General features: G+C 49.2%; 1 protein-coding gene across 4 annotated transcripts in view; it reads left to right on the top strand.

Moving 5' to 3' along the window:
- The window catches only part of DIPK1B (divergent protein kinase domain 1B), a 38,750-nt gene extending 19,004 nt beyond the window's left edge, over positions 1 to 19,746 (top strand). For all 4 annotated transcript variants that reach the window (XM_073314626.1, XM_073314627.1, XM_073314630.1 and 1 more), the window contains 3 exons: positions 16,376 to 16,483; positions 17,490 to 17,666; positions 18,522 to 19,746. In XM_073314626.1, coding sequence (XP_073170727.1) covers positions 16,376 to 16,483; positions 17,490 to 17,666; positions 18,522 to 19,334 — 1,098 coding nt within the window. In that variant the 3' untranslated portion in view covers positions 19,335 to 19,746. The remainder of the gene's footprint in view (positions 1 to 16,375; positions 16,484 to 17,489; positions 17,667 to 18,521) is intronic.
- The last annotated feature ends 186 nt before the right edge of the window (positions 19,747 to 19,932 follow it).

Here is a 19,932-nt window from a genome sequence, read left to right as displayed (position 1 = left end):
CAAACATAGGAATTGCCTGACCAGAGCAGACCCTTGGTCCACCTAGACTGGTATCATGATTCAAAAAGTGGCCAGTGAGAGGATGCTTCAGAGGAAGGTGTGGACATTTCCCATAGAGACAGTTTCTTCCTGACCCCAACCAATTAGTGGTCTGCCTATACCCTGAAGCATGAGAATGTACTGACTTGTTTTTGCAGTGTCTTGTAAATAGCGGCCAGTGTGGCTCACGCTTACAGAAGAAAAGAACATTTCAGCTTCTACTGTGGGGAAAGAACTATACAAAGAATTACACAGACTTTGAAAACAGAGAGAAAAAGATGAAAGTAGATCAGATTTGGGGTCAGGCAACTTCAAACCTCTCTCTTTTTCTTAGCTTAGCTGCAGCATATTTGTTTGCTGACAATCATTAATACTCTCCTTAACTTTCACGCTCCTCAGCTGGTGTAAACTCGTGTAGCTCCTTTGACGTCAAAGTTGCTCCACTGATTCGCACGAGCTGGGGATCTGGCCCTTAGTGTATGTTTGTGTGTGTGAAGGGGGGTGTTTAGAGTTAACAGCAGCTTCATTTCCATGGACATTTCTCTAATGCAGAATAAGGTGGAACTTCTAAACAGGTATGTTCATGTGCCATCCATACTAACGCCAAGGAGTTGCCTTGTGAATCAGTTATTCTAAATATACAGTGAATCCATAACTCTGGGAGACAACATCAGGATCAACCTGGCTACCTATCATTTTCTTTGCAGGCATATCAGGCAAGTCAAGCATGTACTGTGACTATACACTAGGGCCCTGTAACAAAAGCTGTTGGGGCCACAGACACATGGGGGGAGGTGAGAAGACCCCACCTGACCGGAAAGCAGGTCCTGTTTTCTGTCAGTGTTGATGAGTTCAGTTATGGTAACTACTCCCCGTCTGCCTATCTTCACCCTGCGCTTTCAGTTGGATATAAGATTCCGCATCAGCATCCCTTCTAGACTGTGGTGTAGTGCTGTTGTGTGCTGTTAAACAGCTGCCATACTCCAACCCAGAAGTGGCCGCATTTCAGTGGGGGATGAAGTGACTCCTCATATAGTTTACCTATTCACTTTGAGATGAAATGCAAGATATTTGTATTGGGCCAATACTCAGTCCTTACTTAGACAAAGCCTCCATTCTTGTCAATGGGAGTTTTGCCTGAACAAGAGCGCGATAGCATTTTGGCCTATTGTTACTTATTCCAGGGGTCACCGCGGCTGACTGTCCAATCTAGTGTTCCCATCAGATCTGCCTTCAGCAGTGATTAATTCTTGTAATTGGAATGAAGTGGGGAGGAGAGGCTTCACTGTCAATGCTGCTGGAGTCAGATCTGACACCAGCCCTGATGAATGAAATCTGTGTTGTGATCTAATTAATAAAAGACAAGGGGCAATGATAGCATCGGTTTGGAACAGATTTCATTCTATATGGGGTAATTCCTTACGAATAATTATATCTAGCCCTCATATAGCACTTTTCATCAGTCAGTCTCAAAGCACTTTACAAAAGGAGAGAAGTATCATCACCCCCATTTTACACCTGGGGAAACTGAGGCACAGGGTGGGGAAGTGATTTGCCTAGGGTCACCCAACAGGCCCATGACAGAGCCAGGAGTAGAACCCAAGTCTCCTCTGAGTCCCAGTCCAGTGCTCTGCCCACTAGGCCTTATGATTTCAGTGGAGTTACTCCTGATTTATAGGGTTGTTACTGAGGTCACAATCTGAACCATTCCTTATGTACTGTTATTAACTGGTGCACAGGCCTTGTGGTGACCCTCTGCCCAAAGGTGAATCCCTCCATGACCCCTCATTGAGCTGGAAGACTTGACCAAGGGGTCACAGTGGGTGACGGAGGCTGGTTTCACGCTGAAGGCTTCACACAACAGGTAGTGAGTAGGGGTTCAACATGGGCTGCAGATACCTGCACATTGCCCCCCAGCTTGTGTGCGCAGCTGGCCCATGCTGCATACATACATACCTCCACTGCCTTCCATGGCAACTCTCCATGCCTGGCCAGGAATTCATCCAGCCAGTGGATGGGTAAGGCTCTCGCAAAATGGAAGGAAGGTCTCAAGAGAGCAGTCTCTCTCTCTCTCCCCACTTACTGAGACAGGCTTTTTAATCAGCCCTAGTTATTGAAAGGACGTACTATGTTTTGGTAATGGATCAGGGATGGGAGTGAGTGAGAGGGAGATAGATAAATTCAAAGCTTTTAGCGCGTCAGGGGCCAGAATTTACCATCAAGAGCTGGGGATGGGAGTGGCCTCTACTGAAGAGTTCTTAAGGCCCCGATTTAATGGCTGTTAAACAAGGAGTGATCTGCCTCCGTCTGATTGAGTAGTTACTCTATGTGCAGCAAAGGGGGTAATTGCACAGTGAGAGGCTGGGTGACAGGAGGAGGGAGGGCACTGGAAAGCATGCAGCAGCCAGGTGGCTGGGGATGTAGAGATTGGCAAGGGTACCAAGAGCAAGGAGCGTCCAGGGCTTGTTTGCTTTTCTGTCCTGACATAGTCCTAAAAGTGGTGATCTGCGGGGTGGTGGTGCGGAGCGATGGGTGATCGGAGCTGAACGTCTCTTTATTATGATGTATTAATGGTTTGTATTAGGGTAATGTCCATTGTGGCCCATTGTGTCAGGCATCGTGCAAACGCCCAGGGGGAGACAGTCCCTGCCCCAAAGAGCTTAGACCCTAAATAGACAGGGTGGGAGGAAGGCTGGATGATTCTTAGAGCTTTGTGGATTTTCTCGTCCGTCGAGAATTTTTGAAAAAATTTTCCTGTCTCAAATTGGGACAAAAAGTAAAAAATCTCTAAAACTTTCATGAATTGAAAATCCTTCATACACTGCTGATCGTTGGGCAATGGCGCTGAGAACCGTGCAGAGAACTGGAGAGACTGGAACCAATTTGATGGTCTCGGAAGAGGCTGTAACTGATTGCAGCACTCAATAGAGGCGAGGAGAGGTGCCGAGACGTGACGAGTGGCAGTTTAGTCACACAGAGGCTTATAAGTCAGTCCACAGTGAGGAAGGGACAGTGGGTTCTCGGCTGGGTACTGTGATCAGCACCTGGGATGAGGACTTAGGACCCTGATGCTTCTTTGAACCTTCTCTTCCTGTGGAGTGTGCAGGGTTTGGCTGCAAGGCTCACAAGGACAGAGTTTGGGCTGCCAGGTGTCTGGGAATCCAGAGAGTGCTGGCTTGCTTGTGGAGATGTTTGGTGTTTCCTCTGCAGCAGTGCCGAGGGAGCTACGGGGGGGAGACAAAGTGGGGAAAAGCTACATGGCTTCCAACGGTGAAGGCAGGGCCCAGTTTGGGACAGGTTCAGGTCATAGGATCACAGAAATGCCGGGCTGGAAGGGACCTTGAGAGGTCATCGAGTCCAGTCCCCTGCGCTGAGGAAGGGCCAAGGTCACCATCCTTGACAAGGGTTTGTCCAACCTGTTCCTAAAAGTCTCTTATGATGGGGATTCCACAACCTCCCTTGGAAGCCAGTTCCCGAGCGTAACTGCCCTTGCTTTTACAAAGCTTTCCCTAATATCTAACCTAAATCTTCCTTGCTGCAGATTAAGCCCATTGCTCCCCGTCCTACCTCCAGTGGACACAGAGAACAATCAATCACTCTCCTCTTTATAACATATTTGAAGACTGTTCTCAGGTCCTTGCTCTGTCTTCTTTTCTCAAGAGCAAACATGCCCAGATCGATAGGTGCTTCGGCCCCTCTCCCCAGGCTGGTGTCCCAGGCACTGGCAGAAAGGGCCGGGGGGGCTGATAAGACAGCAGCAGGTGCAATGTCCGTGGCCACACGAGGGTGGTTCTGAACCCAGCACACACTTGGCAAGGACACCTGAGAAGCTGGGTGTATCTGGTGGGGACATGTAAGCAGATACCCACTGATTAGCCAGAGACTGTGAGGCTGGGATGAGTGACTTCAGTGCGACCGGCTGGTATCTTGCTGTAGACTATGGACTGGTGATTACAGCTTATTGACTGGACAGGCGGTGACCAAGGTAAGGGGCGGGGGTGTGTGTGTCTATGGAGTGGGAGCTTTATGAAAGGACAGCAGAGCCCTCACTCCCTCTGCCCTTAGCTCTGCCCAGGCACTGCTGGGTGTTGAGATCTGGTGGCAGGGACATGGGTCAATGTGCCAGCTTCCCTAGATTCAGCTTAGTTTTCTTTCCTGCTTCCCCTGCCATGGCAGACCCTACTTCCTCCTCCTTGATCCTAGTCTTATGCTGGCTGGCTTGGTCTCCAAGGAGATCCCTGCCTTCCTCTCTGAACTGCTGACAGGCAGAGGATTACAAAGCAGACGGTGCTTCCTGACAGCTGCCAGTTAATGAGTTTCTGAGCATTTCCCTGTGTGCAGCCTGGGTTTTGCCGTGATGCACTCCTGTGAACCCACTGTCTGCACCCCCTCCCTGCCTGCTACACACACCCTGGACTTGCTCACCTCACTTTCTGTCTCTCTCCACACCCCAGATCTGGAATCAAATCCCACTGGGGGTTACACAAAGGGTTTATTTCAGTAACTCCCAGCTCTCCTGGCACCAGCACCGGTCACTTGGGTCCAGTGTTCATAGGAGGAGACTGGGAGTCAGGCTTCCTGGGGTCCATCAGCACCTCTGCCACTCTCCCAAGATCCCCCAGTGAGTAACTCATATCACTCAGTGCCTCAGTTTCCCATCTGTGAAACGGAGTTATGAGGGTTAACGAATCCGTATTTGCAAAGTGCTCGTGGATGCTATTGCTATTGTTATGGTGAAAGGTGGTAATGGGGTCTTGGATGCAGACCAATCACAGAGCTTGAGGTGAGTGGGTACACTTAACCTTTCCCCTTTGTGTCTAAGAGGAGCAGCAATTGGAACTCTTGCAGTAAAACCAGCTGCAGACAAAGGGTGCGGTGAATGCCTCAAAGGCACCTGGAAAGGCAAGCCAGTGAGGTGAAAGAGGGTTTTCCAAGTAGCCAACAGAAGGGCTGGGCGCTCTACTGCACTGTGTGTAGAGGAGCAGCAGTGAGCAATAGACAGAAGTGTAGAGTGACCCAGGAAGGTGACAGAGGCTGAGAGACAGCAGCTTCTTGGGACCAGGGCTGGCATGTCCGGTTTGGGAGGAGAGCTGGTTGGAGCATTTTTAACAAAATTAAATGTCATCACAGTATGGTGCTTGGATGAAGCTGAAATGTTTTGTGGAGATGTGTCAATTTCGACAAAGTTTTCATGGTGATGGTTTTTGTGGTCCAGGGCTCTATGGTCACCTCTGATCAGAGAGAGAGTGAGAGACACCCTAATCAAAAACCTAGACATTTTGGGATCAAAATGCTCATTTTGGCACAGTGCAATTAGTGAAAATGTTCCGAAGGTTTTTGGTCTCGTTCCAATGCAGAACGAAAACCAATATTGAAACCTCGAAAGTTGGCATGAAATGGGATTGTCGTTCTCCAGCCAGCTCTGCTGGGGATCTCAACAAAAGCCTGTGTGCTGTGTCTCCCTACTGCTGGTCAGAGATACATGACGGTGTGTCTATTTCTGTGAATAAAAAGACTGCACCCAGAATATACCCGACTCATATCAACCATTTCTCAACCGGGCAGAACAACCCTGCAGGGCCCTGGATTACGGTGTTCCGCTCAGCCTGTGGGGCCATATTATTATTAAAACTTGTTTTGATAGAGAGAGCCCAACGGACCCCATTGTGCTAGGTGCTGCATGAACATGTAGTGAGAGAGTCCCTGCCCCGAAGAGCTTATAGTCTAAACAGACAAAGCAGGATTATTACCCCCATGTTACAGAGGGGGAACTGCAGCCTAGAGAAAGGAAGTGGCTTGGCCTAGGTCACACAGGGCATCTGTGGCAGTACTGAGAACTGAACCCAGGTCTCTGGAGTCTCAGGCCAGTGCCTAAACCTGACGGCAGACCCTGTGCTGAAAGGCACTAGAGAATAGGCTTCGAGCAGAGGGAGGCATGATGCAGACGTGAAGAGGCAGCTCCTTCTGGGAAAGCGTCTCAGGTGCCTGGAAAACAGCAGATCAGCTCCCTGAATTTATCTTTCCATCTCCCCTCGCGCTCTGCCTACCTGTCTCCACTGCCAGCTCTAGTAATCTCTCTGTGACACATCAGCAAACTTATGTGTCTGTACCCTTGCTCCTGGCTTCTCCCTCTGTCTCATTACAGCTGCATTAATGTTACAGCACCCGAGTTGTAGGCTGTCACTGGCGTTTTCTCTGGCGATCTGCAGCAGCCAGGGGCGAAGGCTTGTGTACTGGTCCGGGTCATGCTGCAGTCGGAAGCTAGGGAATGCTTTCGCTTGAGACTTGCCCCGTCTTAGATGTAAATTAATAGCACGAGCAGCAAGATCAGAGCAGGGAGATCATAGCCGTAGTCCCAGGAGCATTGTAGCGCCATCAAAGCCTATTAGAGTGATGGGTTTATATGCAGGGTGACATGCGTGGCAGATACTGAGCAGCTAGCGGGAGGTGGGAGGAAAGGGTTGCCGGAGGCTGTAGCAGTGGCAGGCAGATCTCAAGAGCAGGGATGTTGAAGAGGTTTGCAGCTCTCAGCAGTGAATTGAGCCTGTGCTAAAGGGGGCAGTTGGAGCCCTTTGCTCAGCGCCAAGAGCGCGCCACAAAACCTCCCCCTGTTCTCGTCCAACGAGGATGGAGAATGGGAAGCCAGCTTCACCCTCTGGGTTTGGGCCATGGCTAAATGGGACCAGGGCTGTTCGAGTAACACAAATCAGCTCCCTGCTACTGCAGTGCTTCATTCGCACCTAGTTTGTCCGTTGGTGTTTTTATCTGCCTGTCTAGTCCCTCTATCCACCCATCTAGAATTATAATGCCACCTCCATCACTGTGGGATCTGAACACCTTACAAAGAGATGACTCTCTCTCTCAGGCTTTCCTATGCACAATCTTATAATGCTTGAGTTTGAGTCCAACACCCCAAGCCAGCTAGCCTGAAATGTGGATTTCAGCTATGTAGGGCCAGACTGTGAACCCCTTACTCCCATTGGTGAGTAGCTACACATGTACGTTGTCCCGGAGAGGGGAGGGAGTTCACAGCCTGGGCTCTTAGCTTGTTACATCGGTTGATTTAATATTGTTCATTGTTAATAATGCAGTAGCACATAGGAGTTCCAGTCACGGCCCAGGCCCTCATTGTGCTAGGGGCTGTACAAACACAGAATGAGAAGACAATCCCTACTCCAAATTGCTGACACTCTAAGTATGAGGCAAGAAGCAATAGATGGATACAGGCAGATCCCCTGGGGAGCACAAGGAATCAATAAGACGGTACTGGTCAGCATGATAGGCTGTGGTCTGAGCATACCAGCTGTGTAATTGATCGCAAGCGTTTTGCATCCTGGCAAAGGGGAGCTGAGATATTAAAATATTCAGGTTTGAAAGCTGGGCCCCAATAACACCTCGTAACTCCTAATTCCCCTCCGTGTTAACAGCCTAGGACTTGGCATTGTCACAGGGGGAGGTCACGAGTTGAGCTTGTCCTGGCTGGAGGATGGCAAAGCAATTTAATTAGGTGTCAGCAGAGAGGAGGCTAGGCCAGGCAGACAGCGGCAAATTAACGTCAAAGTCAGGCCATGGAAATGAAGTTACAATGTCAAGGCAATGACAAAGCGATTCCTGTGTCAGGGGAGATCACGGTGCACTAGCAGAATGGCAGCAAAATGATTTCAGTCCACGCCTGCTGTTGGAAACCAGGACTTCTCAGTGTGAGCTGCACATTGAAGAGGAGTGGGGAAAGCCGTGGCTTCTGGAACAGCGGTACAGAGGCCCAAACAAAAGCAGTGAAACACAGAGAAGTTGTGTTAATGTAACGTTACCTAATTGACCTGAATTGCTGAGTAGCCTGTATTAGGCAGGGGGTCAGGCTGCAGGATCACAAACGGCCTTGCTGGCCTTAAAATCGATGAGTCGAGAGCAGCAATGAAGTGCCCCAGAAAGGCTGCCAGCTGGAGCTCAACCTGGTTGTGCCTAGGCTTTGTAGCACACAAGCTGCTCTGCCAGAGGAACAAATGCAGCTTGTGTGGCTGCTCTGGGGAGATCCTGAACACATCAGTATATCTTTGGCAAAGGCACGCCCTGCAGGCCCATCTGCGAGAGGGTCGGGTGCATTGCTGGGGCTAGTCCAACATGGCTGGGCTGAGGCGTTAACGAAGAAGCTCCTGGTTACACTATAGTTATCTATCCACACAACCAGACTGCATTTCCCTTCTCCCCCACCTGGGTTCCAAGGAAGCATTCCCAGAGACTGGGTTATCCCTTTCTCCTTTATGTCATGGCTCCACTTCTCTGGCAAGGAGATTCCTAGCCATTAGCAGACAGCTTCACTGTCTCTACAACTGCCCTTAATGAGATTTTAACAGCAGCTCTTGATCATCCTCAGTGCGTAACTACTGAGTTAATTGTGTCAGGCAGTGGGCACCCGATCACTAATCTTGCAGTAATAAAGGGAAGGGAAGATCAGGAGGTCAGAAGCACTAGGCCATTAAGGATGCATTAGCGTGGAAGAGTCTCTGTTATGTCCCCCAAGCACACATTGCCTGTGAGAGAGACCTGGAAGCATACACAGGCCCTTATTAAGAAGTGCAAGAGAGAAGGGCAACAGCTTCCATACGAGGAGAGATTAAAAAGACTGGGGCTGTTCAGTTTAGAAAAGAGACACCTGAGGGGAGATATGATAGAGGTCTATAAAACCATGACTGGTGTGGAGAAAGTGAATAAGGAAGTGTCATTTACCCCTTCCCATAACACAAGAACCAGGGGTCCCCCAGTGAAATTAACAGGCCGCAGGTTTAAAACAAACACAAGGAAGTATTTCTTTGTACAACACACTACCAACCTGTGGAACTCATTGCCAGGGGATGTTGTGAAGGCAAAAAGTATAACTGGGCTCAAACAAAAAGAAAAAGCGTACTTGTGGCACCTTAGAGACTAACCAATTTATTTGAGCATAAGCTTTCGTGAGCTACAGCTCACTTCATCGGATGCATACTGTGGAAACAAGAATTAGATAAGTTCATAGAGGATAGGTCCATCAATGGCTGTTAGCCAGGATGGTCAAGGAGGCAATCCCATGCTCCGGGTGTCCCTAACTCACAGTCAGTTCCTTTCTTATGGCCTCTTCCTACTTGGGTCATTTTTTTTTTCCCAACATAAAGAACACTGTCTAGAAGTTAGAACCTGGGCTCAGGAGTCAAGACTCCTGGATGCTGTTCCTAGCTTTGGAGGGAGTTTTGGCCTGTTGTTAAAACAGCTGGCTGAGAGTCAGGACTCCTGGGTTCTTTTCTCAGCTTTGGAAGGAGACTGCAGGCCTGTACTTAAGGCTGCTGACTGAGAGTCAGGACTCCTGGGTTCTCATCCACTGAGTCATCACTTCGCCTCGCTGTCGCTCAGTATAAATGGATTTAAAAATACTTATTCCTCCCTGTTGCTGTGAGGCTTAGCTGACTGAAGCCCTCAGACCAAGTGCCTGGCAGATTCATTATTTTAATGGGTTTTTCCTCTTGGCATGTAAATTCTCCTGTTTGTTCCCAGTACTTCCTTTTTGCTAGGATTTTCTAGGGTGCCAGCGTGAGAAGACGGGCCCTTCCTCATTGGCTGGCGGGGTAAAGGGCATGCTCTGCCCATTTAGAGATCAGAGAGGTTGCTGCTGCGGGACATGCTGACACCTGTTCTCTATGCCTTGCACTCGTCTCTGCAGGCAGCTTGCGTCCAGGAACTGGCACTCATGCCAAGCTCCTCTGCTCACCCCCAGTGTGGCAGCAGTCGATAAAGCCGTGATCCCACCCCATTTGTGCTAAGATCTCTTCCCTCTCAGCTCCATCACTAATAACGGCTCCCTTGGTAGGGAGCCTTTTCATTTGCAGGCACACCGTGCTCACTTCAGATTTCAGCACTGCCGCGCCTGCCTTGTTTTGACACATTAATTGATTCTACTTGGTGAGATGTCGCTGAATCAACCCCGCTCCCAACGAGCCCGCTTGATGAGAGAACATATGATGACGGTATTGCTGGAAATTGCTGCCAGGATAGATAGGACTGGCCTCGGAAATGCACTTATCATTACATGGAATAGCTACGGGCTGATTAAATGGTTGGTGCTCCATGGGTCTGCTGCCGTCCTGTCACCAGCACCATTTGAGAGTCGACCCGCCCAGCCGGCCAACCTCATTGCTGCTCTGGCATAAATTTCCCACTAAAATGTGTGTGTTAGGATTGTGGGGGAGAAGGGTGCAAGTGGGTGGATTGCAGTGCCTAGGCTTTCATTGTGCCCTTGAGCACAGCCTGCCAGCCTTGGTAAGAGCGCCCTTCCCTGCCGTGTGCTGAGCTGGCAGCGGGCAATGGCTGGGCTGGGTTTCTACTGACTCTACTGGACCCCATCTATTTCTCACGAGCAGCCCAGATTCCAGGCTCTGTCTGCTCCCTTGGGTTTCCTTGTTGGCTCTAACAGATTCTGCTGGGGCAGGTTGTGGGTGGGAGCAGGCAGGATTTGTAAGCTGGTGCAGGAGTCTGCCATCTGGCCATGCTGAACTCACTGCTGCAGGCACCCAACCCTCCTGAGTTGAGGGTTCATTTGTCAGCTGTGGGGCCTGGGCCAGCCCCATTGGGGAAGTGTCGGACTGGGGTACACAGGCCATGTGCTGCTGGGAGCATCCCCCCTGCCTGGCTGAGACAGCAGCTCACCTGGCTCTTTGCTTTCCCTTAGCTTCCTTTTTCAGAGGCTTATTCCCAGGCCTGAATCCCGGAGGCACTGAGAACTCAGTGCGGGAATTGATGGGAGTTGCAGGTGCATCCGGCTGCATGCCCCTGGGGAAGGCCAAACAGCCAGGGCGAGCACAGTGCTGAAGTCTGCACAAGCCTTCACGGCACAATCCCTTGCTGCCAGATTGCACAGGTGCAAGCTCAGAAAGGTCCCTCCATGGGGGAAGAGCTGTTGATGGAGTTGGGGATGGAGGGAGAGTCAATGTCATCTGGGGACACTGGGAAAATCCATTTATTTTCCTAACTCAAAGTCCAAGTCACTGGAGGGCCCAAGCTTCTTAACTGGCAACAGCTGCTATGAATCCAGCCTCTGCATGGACTTCAGTGGCAAGATCACAGGGGATGCTTGGTCAGTCAGGCAGCATCTAAATTGCCTCAGGAGAGGAGAACTGAGCAGCTCCTTGAATTTACTCATTTGTATGAAAGCATCAATCAGCTTGTGGATCAGATGGTACCTAGGCTGCATGGGCAGGTGCACAGCCCTGCTGGGGAGGGGCAGGAACTGGGTCCTTTGAGGACAGAATAGGACAAACGGATTTAGGAGAGAAGGCAGCCTTATCTTGCAAGTTTGGGACAGTGGTTCATTTGGCCAGGGAGTGTAAAGGACCCCCCCGCCCATAAAACGCCTTTTCAGTTTATATGTGGCTCCTAGTCACCATTGATTTGTATCCAGCAGCTTTACCAGCCATCCTAGCAAACACAGAACGAATACACACTGCAAGATCCTTTCTTCTCCCTGATTCAGGTTCATCCCAGCTAGCCCCTATCCCCAGCAGTTGCCCCCTCCATCAAACCTCAGAGATGTCTCATCTACTCAGCAACCTGGCATGGCTTGCATTTCCACACCCCCAGGCCTCCCTGCCTAGACTCTCTCCCTCCACTTCTAGCTACACAACAGCTTGAGCAAAGGAGTCTTTTTAAAGAACAATTCCCCCCTATCAAGAAATCCCCCAACAAGGGCCCTAGCACTGCAGCAACTAGGAGACTTGCTACCTAACTAAGGGCAGCCCAGCCCTCAGACAGGCCCTTTCAAAGGCTTGGACACCTTCCCTTCCTGCTCTCCAATCAGCTCTCCCTATTAGCCAGACTCAGTGATGGCAGGTGTAGCCCATCTCCCACTCAGAACTTGTCTACACAGAGTTGTGTCTGAGTAACGGTTCCTGATTTACTCCACGAGTGGCCATCCTGATTCTGGAATAAGGGTGCCTTGTTCCAGTTTAGCTTAACCTAGCAGGTCAATCAGGAATAACTCCACATGTAAACAGCCCCTCAGACTCACAAGCCCCTGCTTGTGACCACTTCCCAGGCTTGGCTTTATAGTGTTGCTTGTTTACTGACCCTCCCTAGTTTTGCAGGGCAGGGAATCCCAGCTCTGCTCCAGGGCCTAGCACCTTCCCCCAAACTCTCTAGCTAGCTGGCTGTCTCCTTGGGAAGTGAGGTGCTTTTCCCCACCCCTCCCCTGTTTAGCTACATGAGTGGGGAGTTGAGGTGCTTCCCCATCTGGTTTTCCTGTGCTGCCTCTGTTTGACCCAGCTGGTAACCCTCTTCTATCACCACCATAGCAAGCAGGGGCACCCACTTTCTTATAAATGGGATGATGGCGGCTCAATCCTGCAAGGTGCTGAGCACTCCTGTGAGATGCCAAGTGCCCTCAACTTGCTGACATCAGTGGGACGAAAGGGCCCTCTACCCCTGGCAGGATGAAGCCCTAGGGCAGGGTCAAGGTGACCATCTCAAATTGCAATTCACTAAAAGCAAAGGTGGCCTGTTTCCCCTCCCCTAACCCTTGATATTGTATCTGAGACTTGAGGTTGCAGTGGTGCTGACTGGAGGAAGTGTGTGATCCTGTGCTAAAGAGGGGAGGAATCTCTAGTGACAGATGCCCCCATTACCATAGGCTGGGACATGCCTTAGCACCACTTTCACCTGGAGAGGGGCTCAGAACAACTCCCCCCAGCTCCAGTTAGCCCTGACCATTTCACAGCACAGCTGAGCTCCTTGGCCTTTGTGGCTGGTACTTAGTGCCATAACCGGCCAAACGGGAACCCCAGCATCCCGGAACGCTGGGAGAGTTTGGATCCTGATCCAGTTTACAACTAATCCCCATCTCGAGAGTAGCGCCCTGGCTGGAAAGCACCAGCTCCAGATTGAGCCAGAGCATCCTGTTTGCGCTTATCGAAAGAGCTGGGCAAAGAGTGGCATGAAACAACCCAAGTGAGGGAAGCAATGCAATGACGGCACAGCCCATCTCCCCACTGTGAGAGCGGCAGGTCATTTAGTGCTGAGCTGCCTGCCAGTCCATCCTAATTAAGGCACCACTCATCTGTCAGATGGAGACTACCATGATAGAATGAGTGATTACCAAGTATTGATCCACTCCCTGCCTGCGGGGACTAATTTGTTTATTGATGCCTGCTGGATCATTACGGCAGGCCTGAGCCCAGGGATAGATTGGGCTTAAAGGGGTGGGTTACTTTCAGAACAGAGAGCAATTAGGGTGACTAATGCAGCCATCCATTTGAGTAGGCAGATGTGCAGCACATGTCCCTGGCTGGGTGGGGGAATTTGCTACATTCCAAAGCATTGGGCTCACCCTTATCTGGTGCAGCAGTTGTCCTGCTTCTGATGATGGCCGTTTGATAGTGTCCAGTACGGGGCTGGACATGGGCTGTAGGCAACAGGTCAGATCAAACTGGCAGGAAAGGCAACAGCTCCAGCTGAGCTGCACGGTCTGCTTTGCAATAAAGCCAAATGTAGCTGGCACATGGATCCAGTGTGGAAAACTCAGGCCCAGCGCAGTTGAAGTGACAGGAGCCAGTTTTACCTTGGCCTTGGCTGTTTATGGTAAAAATTCTTGGGCAAGATTTTTAGAAATGTCTAGTGAGTTTGGGCACCACCATTTGTGGGGACCTAACCTGAGCCTCAAAGTGGCTGAGCACTTGCCCTCTGAAAATCACAGCCCTTCTAGTTGGCTCAGTTTGGGCACGCAACAATCACGAGCCACGTCTGAAAATGTTGGCCCTTCTGACTGATGTAGCTCTTCAGGAATTTCACAGCTCTTTGCAAACATGAATGAGTTAAGCCTCACCCACCTAGATGATATTGAACAACTGCATTATCCCCAAGTTACAGGTGGGGAAACTGAGGCACAGAGCACCTCCAAGTATCTGAATCCCCTTGACAAGTTTTGTGTTTTTACCATCGCCCTTTCCTAGTTTGTAAGATTTTCTTTCCTGACCCCGTTACTGGCTGAAAGACCCCCCCCATGAGCAGAGGAAACCATGAAACTGAATATAAACAAAATGCTGTTGAATGCACAAAGTAAACAGACAGAAAACCAGAGCAAATATATATTTTCTCTAATCTGCATGTATGGTTATCTTAGCGGGTCAACTTCTACCAACAGAAAAAAAATTGACAGGGGGGAGGGATAGCTCAGTGGTTTGAGCATTGGCCTGCTAAACCCAGGGTTGTGAGTTCAATCCTTGAGGGGGCCATTTGGGATCTGGGGCAAAAATTGGGGATTGGTCCTGCTTTGAGCAGGGGGTTGGACTAGATGACCTCCTGAGGTCCCTTCCAACCCTGATATTCTATGATTCTATGACCAGACTGTACAAAACAGGGGTTCTCAAACTGGCGGTCGTGAGGTTATTACATGCGGAGGGTCACGAGCTGTTAGCCTCCACCCCAAACCCCACTTCACCTCCAGCATTTATAATAGTGTTAAATATAAAAAAAGTGTTTTTAATTAATGTGTGTGGGAGGTCACACTCAGAGGGTTGCTGTGTGAAAGGGGTCACCAGTACAAAAGTTTGAGGACCACTGGTATAAAACATATTTAAAACATACCTAACAATATAGAACTAGTTCATATAGCTACTGAACCATTAGCTAGTCTAAGTCCTGAATCATTTACTGTAGGGTTATAGTAAATAGTAGGTTTCAGAGTAGCAGCCGTGTTAGTCTGTATCCGCAAAAAGAACATGAGTACTTGTGGCACCTTAGAGACTAACAAAGTTATTAAAGCATAAGCTTTCGTGGGCTACAGCCCCCTTTGTCGGATGGATAGAATGGAACATATAGTAAGAAGATATATATACAGCGAAGGTGGAAGTTGCCATACAAACTGTAAGAGGCTAATTAATTAAGGTGAGCTATTATCAGCAGGAGAAAACAGTAGTTAATTAACATCAGTTTTATGTATGAGGTACAATATCCGTTAGCTAGTTACACCTGAATCCATGATTTTTTTAAAATTAGTAGTAGATGTTTGTTTACCAATGGGGCATGGGGGGAAAACTGGAAACAGAAAGCCCCTCTCCACCCCACAAAGGCCATGATACTCTTCCAAGGTCAAGCTCCAGCCGTAGAGATACCAAACCACCACTCCGCTCCCAGGAGACTGTGCAGCTTTCAAAATATGAGCGTGTGGTGCTGTGCTCCTTGCACTTGGCACTGCTGCCCCCTTTGGGCTCTTGGTCTTTGGCTTCGCCCTTTACCGGGGTTACCCTATAGGAACAGGCTTGCGAAAGCTAAAAGGCTACAACAGCTATACCGAGGACAACATTAAAGTTCCACGCACTCTTTATGAAAGCAAATAGGATTCCAGATGCCTGAAGAGCATCTAGCTGTGCTCAGAGGAAAATGCAAATCTCAAAATGTAACTAATGAGGTGCTAGAATACAGAAAGAAGTAAACTGTGCTGATCATTCAGTTGGTTTTCTAAGCATGCTGATTCATTTAGAGTTCAATGTCCCTGGACTGGCTGTGTTTAACTCCCACCGAGGGAAGCACAGAGCTCTTAGTCAAGAGTGGCTGAACCTTACATCAACCACAGAGGCTAACCTAGAGAGAAGATTGGCAGCAGTTCAGAATGTATAGTTAAAGCATTCAGCTGCTACAGGCTCTTCTGTGTTTATTTGCACATGGGTCAGAGAGTCAGAAACGGAACTGAACCTAGCTGCCTCTTATAATTAATTTTTGTTTGGGTTTTTTTAGTAACTCAGGCTGTTCTAGCTCAGTATTTAAAAGCCTTAGCACCAAGCATTGAAGTTAACATCCTGTGAAAATGGTGGTGGGTAGGCTGGACAGCTGCAGGTTTCATCCTGCATGACTCAGCGGACAGATTTACATGGACCAGGAGAGCAAGCAGAAAATGCCATAATCAGATGGGGCGATTAGTTTCTTTGAACTGGCTGTTTACATTCTGCATTAAGATTAAATCTGTCCAACCCTCCTTTCATTCATTGCCCTTGGCAGTCATACCGAAGCCAGATGTTGCCATAATCGTATTCAGACAGAGTGCTGGGACCCTGACCCAGGAGGTGGTGCGTAGACTCATTGGCACAATGCTCTGGAAGCAGGGCTCAAATGACCTATGACTCCTTGCAGCTTGGGAACAACTCTGTGGCAGTAGAAAATGGATCCTGCTCATGGACATTAACTCCCATGAGTGTGGGAGTGGGGCACTGCCCCCCCCCCATGCAGCCCCATTGGCCTGATAGGAGCTGCCCCCCATACAGAAGTCAAACTGTGCCTCTGAACCTGGAAATGAGTTGGCTAACATCTCTCTCCCTCTCCCCAGTGCGATCAGTACAAGAAGGGGATCATTGCTGGCTCAACATGCAAAGACTTGTGTGAGGAGCACACCCTGGTGTTCCAGCAGTGTCTTTCCTCATCCCCCACTCAGCAGGTAGGTGGGGCTGTCTGAGTTCTGGGAACTTAGCTTGGTGGACAAATGAGTCTCTTCCCACAGGGGGGGAAGTAGGCTACTAGTGCCCCTTTAAGATAGATGTATGCCATGCACACCCCCTACTCCTCAGAGCCTAGTTTTCACCATTTTTGTCACAAATGTCTTTTGCTTGGGAGGTCTGGGCTGAGCTCCTTAGAGACCTCAGTGGATGCTGCTTCCTTCTCCTGGAGCTGCAGGCCAGCCTGTGCTGCTAAGTAACCTCATCCATCCCCTGGCCAGTCTCCTACAGTCAAAGCAGGGCAGGGGGTGAGGGAACATTTAGGGCCTGATCCACAGTCCATGAAAGTTCCTGGGAGCCTTTCCATGGATTTTGGATCAGGCCCTTGGAGATGAGGCAGGTCAACCAGCTTTTCTAGCCTCTGGTGGCATTGACAAGAAATAATGGCTGTACGGGGGCCATTAGAAGAGTGGGGATGCAATGCTTACCTGAACTCTCTGGAGTTGGCATCCAAGATCCCCGTTAAATAAAACGGAGAAGACTTGGTGCAATGCTGGGCTACCATGGCAGTTCTGTGGAGCTGCTTTTCAACCCCTCCCTTCATAGGTGGGTGAACACACTCCCCAGAGCACCTCCACTGTGGTTACCCCCGTGTGCCTCCGCACTGGCTGCTTCAGTAGAAAGGCCAAGGACCAAGGGGGCCACCCTGAACCCTTCTCTTCCTTGCCTGGGCCATGTTGGCTCCACAGCGTAGGCAAAGCTTGCACCACCACTGCCCATCTGGTGCCTATTATGCAGATATAGGGCTGCATGGCTGCAAACCCACCCTCTTACTGTTTGCCAATAGAAAACTCACTGGAATTGGTGGAATGAATCTTACTGATATCCAATGGGCCCCACAGCCACTGGGCTCTCCTGGGAACCCATGAAGAACGCACCAATTAATCATTTGCATTTGCTTTCACCCAGTCAATCTTCCCAGGGTCACTTACCTCTGCTTTGGTCCAGGTTTACAGGGGCCACTGGATGGAGAAAGAAGTGATCATTAAATGTGGTATTGAAGATGCCTTAAAGGCCGACAGCAACCCCGATTCAGTGTCCAAGAGGGACCTGGTTCTCTTTGACAAGCCTACAAGAGGGACATCCATGGACGAATTCAGAGAGATGCTCCTGAACTTCCTAAAAGTCAGTGTTGCTGAGCCTCCCAAGCTCTCGCATTGTGTTTTTCTGGACAGGGTATTATCACCTCCATTTGGAAGTCCTTGGGACCAGCAGTAGTGCTTGCCAGTGGCAAGAAGCCTAGGCTAAATGCATTCGTCTATCCCCTGTAATCTTTGAAAAGATCCAGTCCTGTCTGAAGGACTCTGATCCCCACTGTTTGTTGTAGAGTGAGGCTTTGTGTGATATGTCATATTCAAGATAATCCCCAGAGCAAATACTGTAGGAACCACTAGATAAGGATATACATCCAACAAAATCACTGTGTTAGGTGCGACGGTACATTTCATTCTCATTTTGTTTTGTTTTAGTGTGAGTCTCTACCACTCCTGTGCAGTCTAGCAGTAGTGTTTGAACCTAAACCAGGGTGTTTAAGAGGACATCCTCTTATTTTCACTTGAGATGTATTTACTCTTTTGTAATTAGAATATAGATTTGACTGTAATAGATTTCCTACCAAGAAGGAGTTGGTGGCTCTGATCCCAGATTGGCTCCAACCCGAGGCTGGCTCCAACTGGTTTAGAACCACTACACTCCAAGGGTGTTGGACAGGCACAAAGGTGTGTCAAGAGCATAGCCAGGGAATGCTGCACTCTGCCTATCCCCGTGAGGGCTTATCCCACATTAGAGCAGCTTTCAGCAGCAAAATCACTCTGAGAATCTAAAGGGCTGTAAGCAGCTGGCTGCAGCAGAATGCGTGTCTCAGGGTTGTTCTAGTATTTTTACCTCACTCAGAGAGCAGCACCCTAATACTCTGCCCTGAATTAATGTACACAATGGGTAAAATTTGAAGAGCTGATGCAATTTCTTATTGGTTTGCAGGCTAACTTAGGAGATCAGACATCACTTGCAGCCTTGGTGAACCAAATCATCACCATGGCAGATGTGAATAGAGATGGGAAAGTGTCTCTGGCAGAGGCCAAATCCATCTGGGCTCTACTTCATCTGAACGAATTCCTGCTCATGCTCTCCTTGCATGAGAAAGAGCACACCTCCAAATTGCTGGGACACTGCGGGGACCTGTATGTCACGGAGAAGATCCCTCACAACTCCCTCTATGGTACTAATGTCCCTCACTTCTTCCAGCCATTGCTGCCTTCAGCTGTACACCGGATTATTCACCAGTGGTTTGCCCCAGCCTGGCCCAGGAGAGCAAAAATCGCCATTGGCCTTTTGGAGTTTGTGGAGGAGATATTCCATGGGACATACGGGAACTTCTACATCTGTGAAACCAGCTTTAAGAATGTGGGCTACAATGACAAGTATGACTTCAAAATGGTCAACCTGAGGAGGGTGGCAACAGAGATGACAATCAGAGGTTTCCTCAAGGGACGTCACTGTGAGCAGAACGTGGACTGCACCTACGGGAAGGACTGCATGGCGACTTGTGACAAACTCATGAAGCAGTGCAAGAGTGACATGGTCCAGCCCAACCTGGCAAAAGTCTGCGGGCTGCTGCAGGATTACTTGCTGTACGGAGCTCCATCTGATTTGAAAGAAGAGCTGCAGAAGCAGCTACGAACCTGTATGACCCTTAGCGGCCTGGCTAGCCAGATGGAAGTGCACCATTCACTTGTGTTGAACAATCTCAAGACCTTGCTTTGGAAGAAGATTTCAAATACCAAATATTCCTAACAGGACAGCCGTGACTGTGGGCTATAGTGTTGGTATCCAGTTAAGGACAGAAGGTCATGCCTCCTCATTCCACCAGAGGAAATGCACCGGAAGCAGGTAGTTCACATGGCTGCAGTCCTTTTTCCTTCATGAAACCCCCACCGCCAATAAAGCATCAGTGACCCGTACTACTTAGCAAAATCATCAATAGTGTGCTTTAGGTCTGTAAAGAACATGATGCAAAGTAGAAATACCAACAACCTGGCTGAATAGGTTTGGGAGAAGAAGATAGAGGAACCAGAGTCGAGCTGCACCTCTTTCCTGCTAATCAAGGAACAATCACAAGTGCAGAAAGAGAATGAATCATCATGCTGTAATTGTCATATCTTATTTTGATGAACACTTCTGATGTAAATAAATAGCTTTTATGTGAGCAGCCCTGGTACGTCAATGGCAAACAGCCTTTTAAATACCAGCATCCTGGTGATTCTTAAAAGGGTAGATTATCCCACGCTGGAGTCTGCACAATTTATTTTAAAGTCTGAATTTGATTCTGTAAAATTCAGACACCGTGTTGGGAGCAGGTAAGACAAGCTCACCCACACACACTTTGAGTCTG

This window comes from Lepidochelys kempii, chromosome 16, assembly GCF_965140265.1.
Source record: "Lepidochelys kempii isolate rLepKem1 chromosome 16, rLepKem1.hap2, whole genome shotgun sequence".
In the NCBI taxonomy this organism is placed as follows: domain Eukaryota; kingdom Metazoa; phylum Chordata; order Testudines; family Cheloniidae; genus Lepidochelys; species Lepidochelys kempii.
Note: the sequence above shows the minus strand (reverse complement) of the source record. Positions and strands in the feature narration are given on the sequence as shown.